The sequence below is a fragment of the Callorhinus ursinus genome, unplaced genomic scaffold, assembly GCF_003265705.2.
Source record: "Callorhinus ursinus isolate GAN/ISIS: 27379988/994484 unplaced genomic scaffold, GSC_fseal_2.0 scaffold12, whole genome shotgun sequence".
NCBI classification, from domain to species: Eukaryota; Metazoa; Chordata; class Mammalia; order Carnivora; family Otariidae; genus Callorhinus; species Callorhinus ursinus.
In genome coordinates this window covers 79,402,546-79,421,493 of record NW_027397074.1, presented here as the reverse complement: position 1 = coordinate 79,421,493, position 18,948 = coordinate 79,402,546, and the positions used below count along the sequence as shown (strand labels likewise).

Genomic DNA, 18,948 nt, shown 5'->3' with positions numbered 1-18,948 from the left:
CCCTGATTGCATCCCTTCCCTCCCCCGGTGCAGGGTTCTACTGCGGTGAATGTGACTTGCTTGGAGAGTCTACCCCAGTAAGATAACTGTCTCTGCCTCAGCATGTGCTCGACATGCTGCATTGGGGGTGGCCTGCTCTCTACCCCATCAAGGGAAGGGCTGCTCCGGTGCGACACCTCAGCCCCTTCCCCATGCCTTCCCCAGGGCGTGACCCCGCAAGCCCCCCATCTGTGAAACCTCTGGGCTTCACTTAACGGTAGTTTCAACTCTGTGCCTTCTTTAGGATTCTAACCTAGGTATGCAGAATAGAGCTAGATCTGCTGAAATCTCAAAACAAGATGAGACGGAGGCCTTCAGAACAGACACAGATAAAACCTGAATGCATAATAAATGAAACCTGAGTCTGGAATTGAGAAATGACCAAGCATTCCAACACAGAGGTTGCCCTGCCCTGGGCCCCGTGCTGAGGTGGGGTTAGGGCTCACCTCTGCTCATCCTTACGCAGGTGCTCCCCACTCCTTGCCCTTCGGACCAACCCTACACTCTAGGAGCCCAGAATGCCTGGGTATGGACCACGGAGCCCATCCTCCACCAGGATGAACAGGAGCAAGCAGCCTTGCTTAGAAAGAAGGGTCAGTCCCTCCATATGCTGTAGGCGTGGGGCCTTCCTTAAATCTTCAAAGGACAGAACCTCATAGATACCCCCAAGAGACAACACGGCCAGGCAAGACACTTTTATTAAGTCTATTTCAGTTTCAGGGTTGAGGAGCTCAGTCTGCAGGAAAGCATAGAGAAGGGACAGATATCCCATCAGGAAAGAGATAAGAGGGGGAGAGAGAATAACTTTTAGAAACGCCGACTGGAAGCACGTCAAGGAGAACCTAGGGTAAGGACGATGAGCAACTCAGGATGCATTTTCAGAGCTGGTCTCAGGAACCCTTTCTCTTGACCTGCAGAAGAGAGGGCATTGTCAAGGTCCCAGGGGCCATGAATAGCAGGATGGGGCTCAGGGAGCCTGACTCTGGGCCTGATTTTGGGTATAGGTGGTCGACTCTCCCCATCCTCTGACGCAGCATCCTATAACAATTCCCATACTTTCTCACCAGTCTGGCAGTCCCATTATGCTTTCCTTGAGAAATAGACTATATCAGGGCTAAGCCAGGCTCTGAGATCCCCTCATGCTCCATGCATGATGTTCTACCCTCTCCCTCCAGCCTGCCTCCCCATCCTGCCCACCTCCTTACCTTGGCCATCAGCACCAGGGCGCTGACCAGCACGGCATACAGGGTGGCCTTCCCCAGCAGGATCTCATAGAGGATGGTGGCAGACAGGATGCCCTGCTGATAGGCCACTGTGGGCGGGAAGGGAGAGCGCACAGGGACCTGTGAGCAGGTGTCTCTGGCCTCTCCACCCCCCACCCTGGGGTCCATGGTTCTCCATGCTTGGCTTGCAGGACAAAACCATGGGAGACGGAGAACAAGCAGAGGAGAGGGTCACTTACCTGAAGTGAAGCCACAGTCTGAAAGAGAGAAGGCGGAGGGAATGGATGAGAGACCCCGTCTTCTAAAGCAGACGGAAAGCTGCCAAGTTAGGCACACGTGAAGCTAAGGCAATACTATTTGTCAGCTGTGCTTCAGTTAAGAACCGACCAGACACAAACACAAACACACTAAGTCAGCCTCCTGGTTAGCACGGACCCCCAGGCTCAGACCAGGCTTCTCGCAGACGCCTAGACCGTCTTTCTGGAGCTGTGCCCGCGGAGCCACACCATCCCAGGACCCCATGGAATGTGGTGGCACAGAGGGGCTGGGGGCACCCCCGTCAGTGCTGAGCCATACAGGCTCGGACAGTGAGGGGACCCCAGCTGCAAGGCTCTGCTGGGCTGAGGATCTGGGGAGGAATTAGCCCCGAGGTGCCCGTTCACCCTCACGCTGGGCCTTAGTCTTCCCGCCCTGTCCGGTGTCTGCCTGGTCTTCTGCCTGGATCCCCCCTTTCTGTGCTCTAACTCACTCCCCACCCAGCCCCCCAGGCCCCGCTCACCTGCTCTGCCCCAGGTCTCGTCACTGATGTTCTGGGTGATGGGTTTGGGCCGGCTGGTGTTTTCCCACTTGTCGTCGTCCCCGAGCCCGTGGAACTGGACTTGGCAGCGAAAGTGGTTGCGAGGGTTGTGCCAGAAGGCAGAGGACACCCTCAGCCGGCTGCTCAGACAGTAGCTGGAGCCATTCTCGTTGGGCCGCTCCTTGTAGGGCTGCGGGTCCGTGCTGACCCCATTCTGGACCTCCTTCCCGTTCACCCACCAGCTCAGCTCCACGTGGTCGGGGTAGAAGCCCGTGGCCAGGCACACGAGTGTGGCCTTCTGGGTGCGGGAGGTCTCTGCTTCTGATGGTTCAAACACTGTGACCGTGGGAGGTTTGACCTTTTCCAGGTTCTCTGCAAGGGAAGAGAGGTTGGGACCAGGGCTGGTCTGAGAGCTGTCTGGGTTTGGGGTGTGTGTGTGTGTGTGTGTGTGTGTGTGTGTGTGTGTGTGACAGAGACAGAGGCAGAGGCAGATACAGAAATAAAGAAAGAGAGAGGCAGAGATAAAGCTGGAAATGGAGTCCTCCTAAAGCGGAATTATGTAGTAGTAGGTCCTGTGTGTTTGGGGGTCACTGTTCTGTTCTATTCTCCCTCAGCTTTGCCACTTCTCTCGGCTACCCCATGGATGCCTACTGCCGACTATCTCTTTCATCCCCTAAGGCAGCAGTGTGTCCTGGTTTCTTTGGCTTTCTTGGCAGAGTGTCTTTCTCAAGGCCTTTTTCCGTATTTATCAAAAGAGTCTATCTGTTTTTCTTCCTCATTCAAAACCCTCTTCGGTGAGTGACTATCTATGCTTTCAGACTTAGAAGCAGCTATGGCAGAGTCAAATGAGCCTGGTATTTGAGGCTGAGGATCCTCACCAGCAACATGATTCCAGGAACCCAATCAACTTTTCCTAATTATCAGTTTCCTTTTGTACAAAGTGTATGAGTATCTGTTTGGGTGATTGCACACGTGATAATTAGGCTTTGTTGCCCGGAGGAAACGCTGTCCCATTGCATCTGACTATACTTTTTTCTAAATGCTTTCTCCAACTCACTTTTTCCCCTTTTCTTTCGTGTGTGTGTGTGTGTGTGTGTGTGTGCGTGTGTGCGTGTGTGTGTGTGTGTGTGTGTGTGTAGGTGGGTGTTAAACACGTAACCTGCTTTGAGGAGCCAAGAAGCCTCTGGCTATTATGTTATCAGATATTTCACATTTATTCCATTTACACTGGGGCACACGGGTGTGTGGTAGCTTGCCCAGGGTGGCTGTAATCCCATGAAAGATACTGCTCATGGGCTGAATGCTTTTTTCCTTCCAGCGCCCAGCAAGGCTCCCTGCCAACTTTGGAAATCCTAGTTCACGGCTGAACTTGCTGGGTGTGAACGAATTCCAAAGTCTAAGGACCATGTCGTCAGAGTGCTCATGTTGCAAAGTCCTAGGCCATTTTTCATGCCTGACACATAGGAGAGAATTTCTGGAGTTGTTGGAAGGCCAGGCCTCATGGGAAGACACAGGGGAATGAGAGAAAGCACATCCATCTCCCACCTTCCCATCTTTTTACCGGAATGGACTGTGCCCGCTATTTGGGTCTATACTGACCATTGGGATGGCTTTTTGGAGCAGAACTGTGGGAAACCCAGATGTCTCCACTTTATCCACATTGGGAAGTGTTTTTAATGGGAAAACTGAGAGACAGTTTGGGAAAAAGGCCAAAGTCTGGGACACAGTGACGATAAACAACAGGAACGAAAAGGATGGCCCTGATAAGCCGAGCCTTTTACAAAGATTTCCATATAAGTTAGCCCCTAACAGTTTAACACCCCAAGGGGCTGGCACAATTATCCCCATTTTATACATCCCAGAGATGCTGAGATTTCCACTTTCCAACTGCTCGAGCACCCCCAGCCTTGTCCCATGAGCCCAGAGTTCTGGGCATTTCGAACCCCAGTAGTTTGTACGTTGTAATTGTTATCACGCTCACTGGCACGAGCCCCCATCTGCAGGATAAAGTCTGTTCCAGCCAACCAGTCTGGTAGGACCAAGTGTCCCATTCCTCTGGCCTTGTCTCTATGCCCAGCACAGACCCATCCTTCCATGCCCGGTCCTCCGCCTGTCTGCTTCCTCCCCGAGCACGCTAACGGTGTGTTAATATTTCATGATGGGCCCCTTACCCTACCAGCCCAGCATAGATCCTGAGGTTTGAGAAAATGGAGCCTCCTGCCTACTTTCTCTTCTTTATACCTTATCTGTTACTAAGATGGCTTAGGTTTCCAGTTGTATCTCCTCTGATCCTGCCAAGCACTGTGTCCCTCAGACACCCATTGCAGCTCTCATGATACTGTGACATGAACTTCTGCCCTCAGGGCTCAGAAACACCCCTCAAACAGCCCAGTCTCACCATTCTGTCCCCCCACTGCCTCCTGAGCCCTAGATCACTTCAGGAAGACACAGATGGATCTTTGGAGGCTAGTCGAGACAGAGAAGGAAGAAGACAGGGGCAAGCACAGAGTTCTGAGCAGGTGGTAGATATTAGAAGGACTTTAACATAGAAGACAGACCAACTCACCAAAATGGAGTCAATGGTGAAGGCTTGGAGATAGAATAGGAGGGAAAATGGAGAAGATCTGAATAAAAAAAAGAAGGGGGGAAGTAAAACAACAGACTCCTAAAACAGGAGAGTTGAGAGGAGTCCCAGAGAACAATGAGGAGCAGAGCAAGAACATACAAAGCCAAAGAATAAGCTGGAGCCCTACATCCGTGGGTCCGCAATCAGCACGAGAAGCTCTGGGAGGGAGGGGGCGGCTCTGAGTCCTATCCTTACACCCCTGTCCCTCCTCCTGGACTGATCGGTCATGCATAGGCACCGCCAGCCAAGAGTGCAGCCCCATACCTGTCACGGTGAGCCTGGTGCCCATCCCAAAGTAGAGGGGCGAGTTATAGGAACACAGCTGCAGGCAGCCGTGGTAAAACCCACGGAGAGCTCCTGCCAGAAGGCAAGTCCTTGCTCCCAGGGACCGGGCTCTACCACCCTCTCCTCCTGGATGCATGGCTCTGGACCAGAGGGGTCCCATTAGGAGAAAGGTCCAAGCATACTATGGGGAAAGAGGAGCAGGCTTAGAAGGGGCACAGACACACACATAAGAAGGAAGGCTGAACCAAGGAAAGAGTAAGGAGGAAACATTAAGGACTGAAGACTCAGGGAGGAAAAATAGAGGGACCCACCAAGACACACCAAGAGGAATGGCAGCCACAGCTCCTTGGAAGCTCCCCAGGGCTAAGAGAGTTGACTTGACCCCCCTACCCCCCCCCGCCGACAACCAAGGCTGGGAGGAGAGACAGGGACCCTGTGTCCAAGAGACAATGGCCCCACACCCCAGTCCTGCTCCTTACCTAGGACAGAGAGTTGAGTGCCAACTCCAAAGTGCTGTGCCTGGTTGCTCCACAGCACAGGGAGAGAGTGACAAACCCCAGGATTGCTCTCCAGAGCCTTTGCTTCCAGAAGCCAGCTTCCATCCGAATTTCTAGGGACTCAGCACCTCCTCTGCTCACCCACACTCTCTGAGCCTTTTCCCTGCTGTGTCTCAGGAGTACTCCTGGGACTGCACTCTTCCAACACACTACCCCCAGAGCAGCCTCATACTTACCCAAGATAGAGAGCTTGGTTCCCCTTGCGAAATACAGTTTTTCATTGTTACACAACACTCCAGGCTGGTGGGAAAACTGCCCTTGGCTGCATCCAGGTCCTGCCTTCCCAGGTGCACCTGCCCGCTCTCCTCTCCCTTTCCTGCCTTCCCAGGTGCACCTGCCCGCTCTCCTCTCCCTTTCCTGCCTTCCCAGGTGCACCTGCCCGCTCTCCTCTCCCTTTCGTTAGCAGAATTTTGGCACCAGGAGGTGTGGAGGGGGGCCTAGTGTGCAGTGTGAAATGCCCTGGTCAGAGGACCGATTCAGCCGTGTGACCCCCAGCCCTTTCTCCTGTGTCCCTCTCCTTTCTGAGCCGAGGCAGAAAACATCAGGACTAAGGCAGCTCTGAGGCCAGAGGCTTCCCATCTACATGGCCATAATGAGGTGCCCTCCGAGGAGACAGGGGATGGACAAGGAGACCCCAAAGGGAGACTACCTGCCTCCCAGTAGGGGAACACGAACTTAGCATTGCCTGTCCATGAAATTACCGGAGATGGAGGCTGTCCCCACCTGTCTGCATCAAGACAAGAATTCAGAGCTTACTGATAAAAATGTGCTTTAACCTAAGCTTCCAAGATGGAGGCTCCACATGGACCCCTGCCCCTCCTTGTGGGTTCCCAGCCCTCCGCCCCGATGCACTTACCTACAACAGTGAGCCGGCTCCCCTCCCCAAAATGGAGGATGTTTCAAAAGCACAGCCTCCCAGATCCACTTCAAAACCTCCCCATCTTCAGCTGGGATTCGGGGACAGATTGGTGCGTTCGTGGAACTCTTCCCTCCCAGAGCCACCAGCCCGGCTTCATATTTTCCCCACTCCCTTCCAGAGCTTGCCCAGATCCCTGGACAGTTGGAAACAAGGAGCCACACAGTGTGGCTTCCTATATAATCCAGAGCGAGGAAAGTTAGGAAGCCCCTGCGGAGAGTCCCAGTCCACGAGGAAGACAGACCTATGTCGGTGTTCATTAATTGCCCTCTGGGCTTTCTCTAGGCTTCCCTCTGTCAGAGAACTACTCAGAGGGGCAGTACCATTTCCTTTTCCTCCTCTGCCTTAACCACTGAGGCTCAGCTCTGAGTTTACAGAGGACCCCCTGGTGGCTGGCTAGATTTGCCCTGACTGGGACCCTCCCATGTATTGGTTCCCAGAAGAGGAGATGACATCTCCTTAACCAGGACCCAAGACCTGGGCAATCCCTTCCCTCCCCCATCTCCCAGGATAGAATCCTCCCCATCACACCCTCCCTGGAGACCTCCCCACCTTACCAACAACTGTCAGCTTGGTCCCTGGGCCGAAGGTAAAATCATACACATCAGCACACGGCCACTCTAAGAATGGACACTTTGGACCTACTTTCAGCTACAAGGGGCCTGGAAAGACCCAGCGTATGTCTTACCTATTACTGTGAGCCTGGTGCCTTCTCCAAAGAAAAGTTCAGTGTTCACACAGCGACATGGAGCAAGGAAGCAAACAAGTTTGAGGCATGGAAAGAAGAGGCGGCCCTGGTTGGTCTCTGGAGGACTCTGGTATAAGAAATCCCCTCCTGTGCTTTATAGATATTGCACAGAAGAGTATTTCCAACTTTGATTCTTGGGGCCACAGAGCATGGCCAGCATCTATCCAGTGGGCCCCACACTACTTTCTCAGTTCTTTCTGAGGGTCCATCAAAAGGACATGGGTCAAGAGAGAAGAGGGCAGGGTCCTGGAGACAGTGACCAGGTCCATGGATGGCCGGGATATTTTTGGCTTCTTCTTCTATAGGATGGGTCACCTTCCATGCACCTTCCCACTGGCCTTGCCCTGAGTTCTGTGGGGCTTAGGATGAAGGAGTTTCCCGGAGTCCTTCACCCGAGGGGTCACTGAGGCCTTCTGCTTACACCTGGGCTCTCTGTCTGCAAGCTTCAGTCCTGATCTAAGCCTGTCCTTATCCATGGTCTTGGCTTGACAGGTGAATAGGGGTGGGATGGAGGCATTCTGACTTGCACCACCCTCGGGCCCGTGACTCAGAAGAGTGGAGAAACTGGGGTTGGGGACAGGCAGAAAGGTTTTTGTAAAGCTTTCTCATAGAGTTGAATCACCGTGGCCCCCTGTCCCCACAATGTTACAGCTTCATACAAAAAACAGCCCCTCCCATGGTTCTGCCCATCAGAGTCTGGAAGAAACGACCCGAGCAGCTGCTCCTTCCAAGGCATTGGAGGGCAGGTCGGTGACATCACTCCCCATGTTGTGAGGTGGTGGCAGGGTACAGATGAGGCCGGGAGCGGGGGCGCCCTCCTCACCCCCATGCCCTTTCTTCAGGACACTCTTGGCTCCCCAGAGCTGTGTGTCTTTGCGAGGCCAGTTGGCACAAGGGCTAGTTTTCCCTGGTATCTGCCCCTCTGTAAACTCATCACTCATTGTGGGGAGACACCCTCCCAAGAAGAAGCAGCCTCCTTTCTACCCAGGGCCTGCCCCTGAGACTGTGTCACTCAGAGGCCACACCTTTCATCTGGGAACGGGATCCTTCAATACACAGACCATCCCTTTGGCCAACTCTGGACCTCTCTAGGGTGGTCTGGAGGGGAACTGACATGAGCTACTCAGGGGTAGGGCTCCCTAGATAGAGACAAAACGACAGCTGAGAGCTCAGGGTATTTCCAAGGGGGTGCTGTGTGGGGGGACTGGTGTGTTGTCAGCCTGCCTCTCTGCTCGTGGACTTCAGACATCAGGGTTAGGAAAAGGGAGCCGGGGAAGTGGATGTGGAGAGAGCTGCATACATAAAGTCACAGGAACACTCAAATGTAATCACGGTCACTGCCTTCCCCTCTTTTCCCTGAGGGGCAGACACATTTAAGTTGCTGTCGATGTTTTATTTTCCTGCACAAGATGACCTTGAAATGTAACCTCCGGTTGAGTGGCCTAAATCTCATTTCACTCGATGGTGCTTCCTTTTATTGCCTTTCAAACTCTAACTTAAAATCTAGAAGGAAAAAAAAAAAGGACAGACTTCATTACATAATGATGACACACTTTCACGGAAAAATATACACAGAATCAAAAAAGAAATGACAATATGGAAAGAACATCTGCAATCCTCATCCTAAGAGCTGATCTCCCCAGTAGATGATGAACTCCTAGAAATCAGTAAGAAAATAATGCAGCAGCACAACGAAAGTGGCAAAGAACAGATGGTTGAGAGAAAAAGAAATGCAAAGGGTGCTTCACCATAGGGAAAAAATCTTGCAGACAAAAACTGCATCAAAATATCTGTTCACCGTTATTGACAACATTGAATTAGGGAAGACCATTAGCTAGTGTGTGGTGGAATATACACTTGACAAAAAATGATACAACCTAAGTGGGGACCAATTTGTAAATATCTATGAAAATTACAAATGCATTTACCTTTTCACCTGGAAATCTCTCATCTGGGTGTTTATCCTATAATTATTCTTGCATACAAGTAAAAAAAAATGTAAAATATTTGCATTATCTGGGGTAGCAAAAAGATCAGGAAAACTCAAGTACCCAATCAGGAAGGGACTGGATAAATCACCTGGGATACATCCACAAAATGGAATATTAGGCAATGTTAAAAAAGAACACAAATGTTTCCCTGCTGTGGGAAGGTAAGATATGCTGTTAACTGTAAGAAAAGCTAGCTGCGGATTTGCATTTCTGTGCACCACCTTTTGTCCCGCAAAGGGGGAGCATAAGAATTATACATTTGTTTGCTTGGTTCTGCACAAAGACACACTAGAAGGATACAAAAGAACTTGATCAAGGTGATTGCTTACTAAGACTGAGTGGAGGAGACAGAAACAAGATAGAAGTAAAAATAACATTTTTAGTTTCAACTTTATTGTTTCCATTTTTGAGCCAGGTAGCCTATCCTGACTATTTAAAATAAAACTTAATAAAAATTTTCAAGAAAATACCAACAAAGTTGTATGGTGATTGACATAACAATAAAAAATTAAAAAAAAAGAAAATACGAACAAAGTATTGCTTTAAGTAATATTTTGAAATGGTCTACTTAAAAAAACCTTCTTGTTTCATTTACAAAGTCATTATTTTTCCAAAGAAGATCAGCTTATGTAAGAAGATGTGTTATGGTGCTGACTTTGCTTATCGGGGTCTCCAATCACTCAAGAAGCTTGTGAAAAGTGCATATTTCTGAGTAGTCCTCAGGATCTTTTGTGTTACAAATCTCTAGTAGTGGGTTTATTGATATGCATTTAAATAAACAATCAAGCACAAAATTACCCTGGGTATTTCCATTTTGGCATGGGGCTTGGGACCCACTGCTTGCCCCTCCGGCAGGTGTCAGCCCTGGAGAATGTCAGAACGCTATCTGGTGGTGCCACGGGCTGGGTGCAACAACGTGGCTCCTAGAATTTAGGGAAAAAAGAAAAAGATAGTCTGTGCATTTTACTCAGGAATAGTGACGGATCTCACAACACTCTGCCATTGCCTGGATAAAGGGTCATTGATTGCTTTCAACAAGTGGAAAGTGGCAAGCTTCTTCTTTAGTCCTTTCCCACCTTGAGGAACACTTTCATCAATGTAATGATTTATTTTGATCTATTTCCACATATTCTCCTGTCCCGTTTACCCCTTTGTTTATCAGCAATTTACTCTCTAAGTAAGTTTCCTTTTGACCACCCCTCAGCCCAACTGGCCTTACAAAGTAAATACCACTCTGTCTTGGTGTCACAGCTACGTTCAATCCTGATGGAGTTTGTCTCATCTTTGCTACTCAGTCACACTGTCCATGTGCCCAGGAGCACGCGCAGCCTTTCTTTTTTTCCCTTGTAGGAGGAGTCAGTCAGGTGTCCGGTGGGATCATTCATCATCTTCATTCAGCATCTTGGGCAGCAGGGGGCAGCTTTTCCTTATTTATTTTAGACCGAAATCGTTGCCATCTCGGGGTGGCCACTTGAGGGCGTGAGAAGAATGTGGTTGGTGCTGGATGGGGGGATCCCCCGCCCCCAATTCCGCAGGGGGAACTGTGTTACCTTCCTGCCTTTCTCGAGGCTAAGACCTGGGAAGGAGATACACAAATTGCATCTCACGTGTGTAATTCTTGCATCTATTTTTTAAAAAGATTTTAAAATTTATTTTAGAGAGAGAGAGAGAGAATGTGCATGAGGGGGAGGGGCAGAGGGGAAGCCGACTCTCCGCTGAGCCTGGAACCCCGCCCAGGGCTCCATCTCCGGACCCTGAGATCATGACCTGAGCCGAAACCACCAGTCAGAGGCTTAACCGACTGAGACACCCAGGTGCCCCTTCATGAAACTTTTGGACCGCATTCCTAGATTCATTTAAAAGCCAAATTTGTCTTCTAATTTCCTCAGATGAAACTGCAACCTGAAGAGGCTAAGTGAGTTGTTCCTGTCATGGGACATGATTGACATGGCAGAGCTGGAACCAGCACCCCGGCCTCCGTGTTTAACTTCTGGGGCTTTGGTGGGGCCACTGAGGCTCTGCCCCTCAGGGAAGCCCACCTCCCAGGGCCAGAGTCCCCGGGTCTCCAGTCCTGTCGGTGAGGCCCAGGGCGAGCTGCTAAGCCTACCTTAGGGAGTTATGGAGAGATCTAAATCAGATAATACACATGAAGCTTCTTTCTGGTCCCTGAAAATAGTGAAAATGTGAGTGGCCGCTGCTTCCACAGAGACCACTGGCCGAAGGATACCCCCACTGCAATGGCTCTCAGGCTTCTGTGTGCATCAGAACGATGTGGAATTCTTGGAAAATGCAAGTGGCCGGGCTCCATCTCAGAATTTCTGACTCTGTAGGTCTGGGTCAGAATTGGCACTGTGGAAGGTCTGAAGGAATTTCACAGCTCCTAAATTCCCAGATGATTCTGGTGCCCCCGGGGCCAGGGGCCACACTTGGAGAACCCAGTGTTCTGGAAGGTGCTTTCTTTCTTCCATACATTCTCCTCCAATCCTAGCTCATACTTTAATCATTCAAGCATTCCACCACTGCCTAGTATATTGTAGGCATTGTTTAATCACTAGATATGCCAGGATGAGCAAGACAAGATTTCTTGCCTAAGGAGCTCACCGTTGGAGGCCAGGTAAACGCATCCACAGTTACTGGGCAGCAGGCGCAGGACTGTGGCCGCGGTAAGCATCCTCAGGAGGAGGACTCCTCGCTCGGACCACAGGACCAACAGGGCCAGCACAGGAGTGGGGCAGGAGGATCCCAGGGCAGAAGGCATCAGAAATGACTTTTCTGAAGAGGGTGAAGGGGTAGGTGGGAAGGGCGTCAAGCCAGATGGACCAGTAACGCCCAGGGCTAAAGATGCGAGGTCCATGGCTTGTTGAAGGAGCCCCTGGGATTTCTGAGCCCTGGAGCAGAGATAGAGGGGCAGAGAAGGAAGAGCCTTACATCTGCAGGATAAGGAGCTCTGGTTCTATTTTGGGAGTTGTGGGAGGTCAGGCAACGTATTAATCAGGAATTGATGTAACGTGCAGCATCTCTCTGAGCACAGGACTGGAAGATTGGCAGGGACCAGAACCCTCATGAAGCGTAAGGAGGCAGAGAATGGCCTGGAGAGCCATAGAGGAGCGGGGCTGAAGGCGAGGCAGCATCTCAGACCACCACTGCAGCAGGAGGGATGGTGAGGGGGCAGGGAGGACACGGGCTTTGGGGCCAGCTAACGAGGAGCCAGACCTCAGGTTTGCTGTCTGCTGGATGAGGGATCTGGTAAGCTAGCCACTTTCTTTGAGCCTCTGCTTTCTTGCCTGTACCGCTGGGATAGTAACCGCTTCAGAGGGGAGAAGGAACTGGAGTGAAAATGTCTGGAAAGTGCCCAGCGTGGTAGACACACGTGGGTATCATTCTATGGGATGAATAAGAGGCAGATTTTGAAGGAGTGTGACGGATGGAGACCCAGGGAGCTGGGTTGTCTCCCTCAGACACATGAGCAGGTTGTGGGAAGGAGGGCCCGGGGGCGGCCTTTTGCTGCCGGGAGGCAGTACACGCTGGGCTAGAAAGAGCATGTGTATCAGGGGCTCAGCAGAGGCCACGGTGATCGGCACGAGGGTCTCCGAGATGATTTAGCTCTGGGTGCCAGTGGCAGGAGGTGGTGGGGCCGCACAAGCCATGCCCTGGGTGGGCGCACGTGAGCACTGCACTCCAGACCCCGGGGAAGTTCCAAGGTCAGTGAACTTCTTTAATGCAGCCTTCTGAAATGTATTTTTCTCTAGAAAATAGTCCCCGTGAGCCCCTGCTTATTATTTTTTTGGATTCCGTCTCTTCACACACTGCTAATCTAGTATTCCATGGAACACATTTTGGGAAATGGGGCACTCTGTTCATCTTTAAGAGGTAGAGCCCAGCCTGACCTCAGCTGGGAGGATGTTCCCAGGGGGCGGTGGCCAGAGGGAGCAGGCAGGGACACAGGCAGTTGTAACAGGTGCACTTTATTAGCATAGTGACGGCAGAAGGACTGGGGGGCTTTAGCTATTGTCAGCTATGGTCTGCTTAATCCAGTCTACATAGTTGTACACCCTGGTGTAGACTCCAGGCTTGTTCTTCTGGGCACAGCCATAGCCCCAGGACACAATTCCCTGGAGCTCTCCTTTGCAGACCACAGGGCCACCAGAGTCACCCTGGGGAGGAAGAAGTTGGGACAAGTTTTATAAAGAAGGCAAAAAGGGCCAACAGAGCCCTATATCATCTGAACCTTTTAAGATTGCATTCCGGTCAGCTCTGTGGCTCTGCATGTCTCCCATGGTGGCCCGTTCTCCGTTCTGACGAAGGGGGTGACAGCCATGCAGTCTAGCCTTCCTCGCTTCTATATAAGTCCACTGCCTGGAGCCCTCCTGCACCAGCCCCACAGCCCTGGGTGTTCAAATCCTGCTCCGCAGGAGGCCATGTGTACCAGGGGTCCCAGCATGGGAAGGGTCAAGTCACCTGGCAGGAGTCCTTGCCTCCTTCAAGGAAGCCGGCGCAAAACATGTTCTCTGTGATCATGCCAGGGTAGGAGGTTTCGCACTGGGTCTGACTCAGCAGTGGGGCATCCAGGCACTGCAGCAGCTCAGGGTAGTTGGCTTTGAGGAGCAGGGAGAGATCAAGGAAAGGAGGAATGTGAGTCAGGCCAGGATGGGGGACAGCAATCCAGTGCTGAACACTGACGGCAGCCAGGAGAGGACACAAAGAACGTAAGCTCCGACAAGGAACAATGGGTTTTAGTTTCCAGCTGATCCCTGCTGAACCCCTCCCTAGATGGGACAGTAGCAAGTGCTACTATATTTGTCCTATATTTTGATTGTAGGGGGTCAACTCCCTAAAGCTTCGCCTCTTTTGAGGACCCAGCACAGAGTCCTGCGTGTAGTGGGGTTCAAGCTCAGGGGCAGGCCTGGTTCTGGGAAATGTGGGGAAGTTGGAGGATGAAATAGGGAGGGTCCTACTCACTGCCAGAGCTCAGGGTGTTGCCCCAGCCGGAGATGAGGCAGTAGGTGCCAGCAGATGCACAGGCAGAGGGCAGAGGTATGGTGGACACCTGTGTATTGAGGACGGCAGGCGAGGAGAGCTTGATGAGCATGATGTCATTGTCCAGGGTCCAGCTGTTATAGCTGGGGTGGCGGATGACCTTGGATGAGTTGATGAACTGCTCATCCCCCTCTTGGACATCAATGTTGTACTCCCCGAGCCTCACTTGGATGTGGCTATTGGGAAGATAAGCATGGGGAGACCCTTTTCTCCATATGCTTGCTTTTCTCCAGGGTTCTCAAGCTCCCTGCTCATGGGTGGGAGTGTGGCAAAATTACCTGCAGGAGAGAGGTGGTGGGTCCGTGCAGGGGTGAGACCAAGAGCTTTCTCCTTCAGAGGTAGGTGGTCATGGAGCAGGGATGACATGGGGACTGCTCCTCAGCCTGCTTTTCCAGCTACCTTCCCCACAACCCTCCCCCGCACCTGGTGCCACAGGCACAAATGACCGACCTGAAGTTCCGCATATATTCCTCATCCTCTGTAATTTTGCTAACTACGTGCAAGTGACTTCTAGTCCCTCCCTTCTGGGTCTGGTGAGCGCCATCATCCCGTATGACCCACTCCAGTGGTTCTAAGTGCTGCCCTGGGACCTGCAGCCTCAGCATCTCCCACGAACTTGTTAGAAGTACAAAGTCTTGGTTCCTACCCCAGACCTGCTGAATCAGAAGCTCTGGGGTGGGACCCAGTGGTCTGTGTTTTAGCAAGCCTTGCAGGTGATTCCGATGCTCACTCAGGTTTGAGAATCTTTGGTCTAGGCAGTGATTCTCAGCTCTGCTACAGAGTCAAGTCACCAGAGGTGGAAAGCATTAACAACTCACGAAAATTCTGAGGTAAGTGCCCTGGGATCGGACCCAGGCATCAGTATTTTTTGAACATATCCTAGGTGGTTTTAGTGTGTAGCCAACTGGCAAAGGTTACTCTTGCAAGGTCCTTGGGCTGCTTTCCCACTGGACCTCACCACCCCAAAAGAGTCCCTCCCTACTGTTCTGATCCATAGCCTTTGCTCGTTCATCTATTGGTTTTGGATGTGCGAGGCTTTCTGTTGAATGCCCCTCTTCGCCCCCTCATTCCTGTGAGCGGGGGTGGCCGGTGACAACTTCTTGTCCCCACCCACCCATTTTCCCCAACCTCCACACTCCCGGGCTGACCCCAGCTCTCAGAGAGCGTTCTGGGAGACACAGCACTTACGACTTGTAGCAGTGAGCTGCGGACACCACCCACTGGTCACTGATGAGGGAGCCGCCACAGAAGTGGTAGCCCGAGTTCAAGGACACCTGGTAGGGGACGGATTTCTCCGTGCAGGTGTAGCCACCGACGATCTTGTCATCGTCGTCAGTGGGGAAAGCAACTTGAATGGAGACATGAAGGGAGAAGCCAATTCAGCAGATGTGGGCGGGTGGAGCCCAGAGCCCTGTGGCTGGATCATGCAGATTAGAAGTCCTTAATAAGCACAGAGATGGTAGATCGGCAGGCGGGGAGCATTACACCTCTGGTAGGTGTCATAGCACAGAGCTCTCCAGAGTCGCTTGGTGTGTCTGCAGGGCATATGGCCAGGTGCCCACTGGGGCTTGGGCATGGACCTCTACTGGGACTCCGGAGCAAGGACACAGACAACGCCCTCACAGTGCACTCAATGCGACACAGGTCTGAATGCGGTATCTTATCCACTCAATGCTTCTCTTTCTAATCACTGGTCTACTCCTCATGGCTATTTGAGCCCCAGATTGTCAGGATGGGTTGGCCCAGCTGGGAAAATCTGGCTAAGTAGCCCTGGCTATACCCAGCTTTTCCCATCGCTAAAAATCTGCATGGTGTGCCCGGGGAGAGGAGCCCCCAGGCCCATTAGGCAGGACAAAGGTAGGCCAACTGTCATTGGCCAAAGCAATGGTGGTTCTCAACCTTGGCTGCACACCTGGGGATCCTAAGATCATTTGGGAAACTTAAAAATTCAGCGCACAGGTTATACCCCAAGCCAACTCAGTCAGAATTTCTAGGTCTAGGACTCTGGCATGAGTGTTTTTTCCCTCGGCATACCTGGGGTTGAGGACAGCTCTAGGGTAGCTATCCCAGAGCTGCCGGAACTAAGCTTCAAGACCCCCTGGTTCATTGCATGGACCACCTGCACCTGGTCTCCCTTTCCAACCTCTCCCAACGAAGTCCTGAAATAAAGGGATGAGTGACAGGGTCGGGAGTGGGGTCAGCACAAGGTGGGAGGGGTGAGGCTTACAGAGCCCAAGCATGGGAAGGAGGGCTGCTGGACATGGGAGATAGACTCTCGGAGCCCAGGTAAACACAGATGAGCAGCAAGGGTGGAACAGGGATCTCTTCTAGGAGGGGGGCGAGTGCGACCCGAAGTCATGCATGGGACTCACCAGCAGCTCCCACAAAAGCAAGAATCAGGAGTGGATTCATCATGGCAGAAGTACAGGAGCTGAGTGGCTGGTGGAGAGCCTTTATACCTCCCAAGGTGAGGGAGAGAGTGGACGTGAGAGTGGAGGATCGCCGCTCCTCCCAAACACACCTGTAGCTTTCCCTTCCCTCAGCCCTGTGTCAGCTCTGTTGTGTTTGGCCATCTATGGATTTGTGACCCACAGGTGATAAGAAAACTTACCTTGTGAGGGCAGAGAGGAAGACCAACGGACTCCTGGGAGGATTCTGGGGTGCGGGGAAGAAGCCAAGCCCCCATATATCACAGCTGGTCCTTCTTAGTCTGAGATGAGAAGAGGAGGAAGAACAGCCGGGTTCCTCTGACATGGAGATTTATTCAACTTACTCTAAGCAAAGGCTGATCCTGGAAGCAAACCTGGCTGCCAGTGACTGGGAGCCCCCATGAGGAGAGAGAAGTCTTGTGTCTGTAAGCATGAAGACCCTTCTCCCAAGTCGAAACCACTGGGCAGGAAGGTCACATCCAAGGCTTTGGCGAACCAGGATCCCACTGTCAAGAGGGGATGAGAAGGGAGAGGCAGAGTTTTGTGGGGGTCTGGGCTTTCAGCTGGCTTTCCTTCCCACCAAGGCTTGTGGACAGGAGCACTTGGAAAGAGGAGTTAAGTGGGCATTTGCCTGATACATTTGGACGATGGAAGCCCAATACCACATCCTTCCTCTTCCTCAACTATTAGGATCTTCGTCTTTCTCATCACTCACACTGTTGTGGGTTTCTTTAAGCAGCCTCCTGGTTGCCCTGGGAGTCTGCACCAGTCGTGATTAACTGCCCCCACCTGCTAGGGGCTGAGAGCCTGAGCTCCGATTGTATACTCCAGATCACACATTAGAAAGGGTCTGGACAATGGTAAATTTAGGTTCTGATCAGAGAATCAGCAGTAAGTAGAGAGATTACCACATAGTGAAAGGGTGGAGTATTTGGTAATCATTCACAACAATGAAAGGGGGGGTATTCTGGAATGTTCTATTTTAGATGCAGTGGGACTATTGTGCTGGGCTCAGTACAGAGTTAATCTTCCCAGAAATGACCTCAATTTGGGACCCTCCACGGCCACCAAGACACAACCCTGTAATTTATTGAAGCACAACTTGGCCAGAGAGGAATAGAGGTGGAGCGAGTGTCTATGTCTTGGAAAGACACTTCTCCTTCCCAGCTCCTCTGAGCTCTGGGGTGGTGAAGGGCCAGAGGGCGCACAGTCCACATTTGAATTCTCTGAAAGGTGGAAATGAGTGGATGTTCTGGAGGTGGTGAACAAAGTGAAAAAGGCCCAGAAGTCTGGCGATGAGACAGGAAGTAGGATGGGGATTGAAGTAAATGAAAACTAGGAGAAGCTGGAGAAAATGCCGCTGTGGGGCTCACGGGGTTGGGAGGGGCCCGTAGGATGTCTTCTTCCAGTGCCTGGCATGGCTGGAGGCTGGTGTCCCCACAACAGGAGAGCCACTGCCCAGAGCTCTGGCCTCTCGGATGGTACCTCTTCTCATCCTGATGGGCTCACACCTCCGTGGGAAGGTGCTATATTTGTACCATGCCTGACATGCTTTTAACAAGCCTTCACACACACAAACAGTGGTATGCTTATCCTCATTGGCATTGAGTTTTGAATTTGACTGTTCACAAGTGTTTTAATGTGAGACAAGCAGAATGAAATTATTTCCATTTATAGAGGAAGAGACTGAGAACCAGCAAGGTTCTGTCCTGCCCGCGAATACAGATCTAAAAATGGCAGAGGTGGCCTCAAGGCTACCGGAAGATGTGGACAGCGTTGGAAGTTTGGGAATTGGTGCAGATGCCATATAAGAGAAGGTTTATTTGGAATCAAGCCAGAAGTTCCCAGAGAACAAAATGTACCTCCCGGTCCCTCCTGATGCTTGGCTCCCTGGCAGAAATACAAGATTGAATGAATCTTCCACTTGGCACCTGGTCTCAGAGCTTGACCTTGCCATGGCCCTGTTCCACTCTAGGCCACAGCTAAGGAGCGGATGACATGTCTCTCTGTGCTCATGGGGAGCTGACTCGGGTTGTGGAGCCTCGATAATAGAGGCTTTCCCTGTAATGTCACCAGATATGCTATTTAGTTTTGTCCCTTTGTCATGGGGTGTTCTAGGAAGTCCTGTGGTAGCAGATAAGAGGAATACATAGCAGTGTTCCCTGGATAGGTACACTATGAGGAGGTGGTCCTTGGTAGAAGATAGGAAATTGGGGAATTGGGAGGAAATTTTTGGTTAGGTGTTTGTGGCTTTGACTCTGTCTAAAAGGGAACACCCAAGAGCTTGAGGGTTTTCCGTGC

At 51.6% G+C, this 18,948-nt stretch overlaps 1 protein-coding gene and 1 gene segment (V, D, J or C); both read right to left on the bottom strand.

Moving 5' to 3' along the window:
- Nucleotides 1-719: 719 nt before the first annotated feature.
- LOC112811051 (T cell receptor beta constant 1-like) overlaps nt 720-18,948 on the bottom strand; it is an 84,310-nt gene continuing 66,081 nt past the window's right edge. Inside the window, 5 exon segments of the C gene segment in view lie at nt 720-950; nt 1,245-1,351; nt 1,502-1,519; nt 2,041-2,430; nt 7,131-7,173. Of these exon segments, the coding sequence occupies nt 930-950; nt 1,245-1,351; nt 1,502-1,519; nt 2,041-2,430; nt 7,131-7,173 (579 nt within the window).
- Nucleotides 13,139-14,388, bottom strand: LOC112811043 (anionic trypsin). Its single transcript, XM_025854972.2, has 3 exons — nt 14,141-14,388; nt 13,640-13,776; nt 13,139-13,335 (listed from the first exon to the last, which is right to left on the bottom strand). The coding sequence occupies exons 1-3, from the start codon at nt 14,268-14,270 to the stop codon at nt 13,183-13,185; spliced, it is 420 nt and encodes a 139-aa protein (XP_025710757.2). The 5' UTR covers nt 14,271-14,388; the 3' UTR covers nt 13,139-13,182.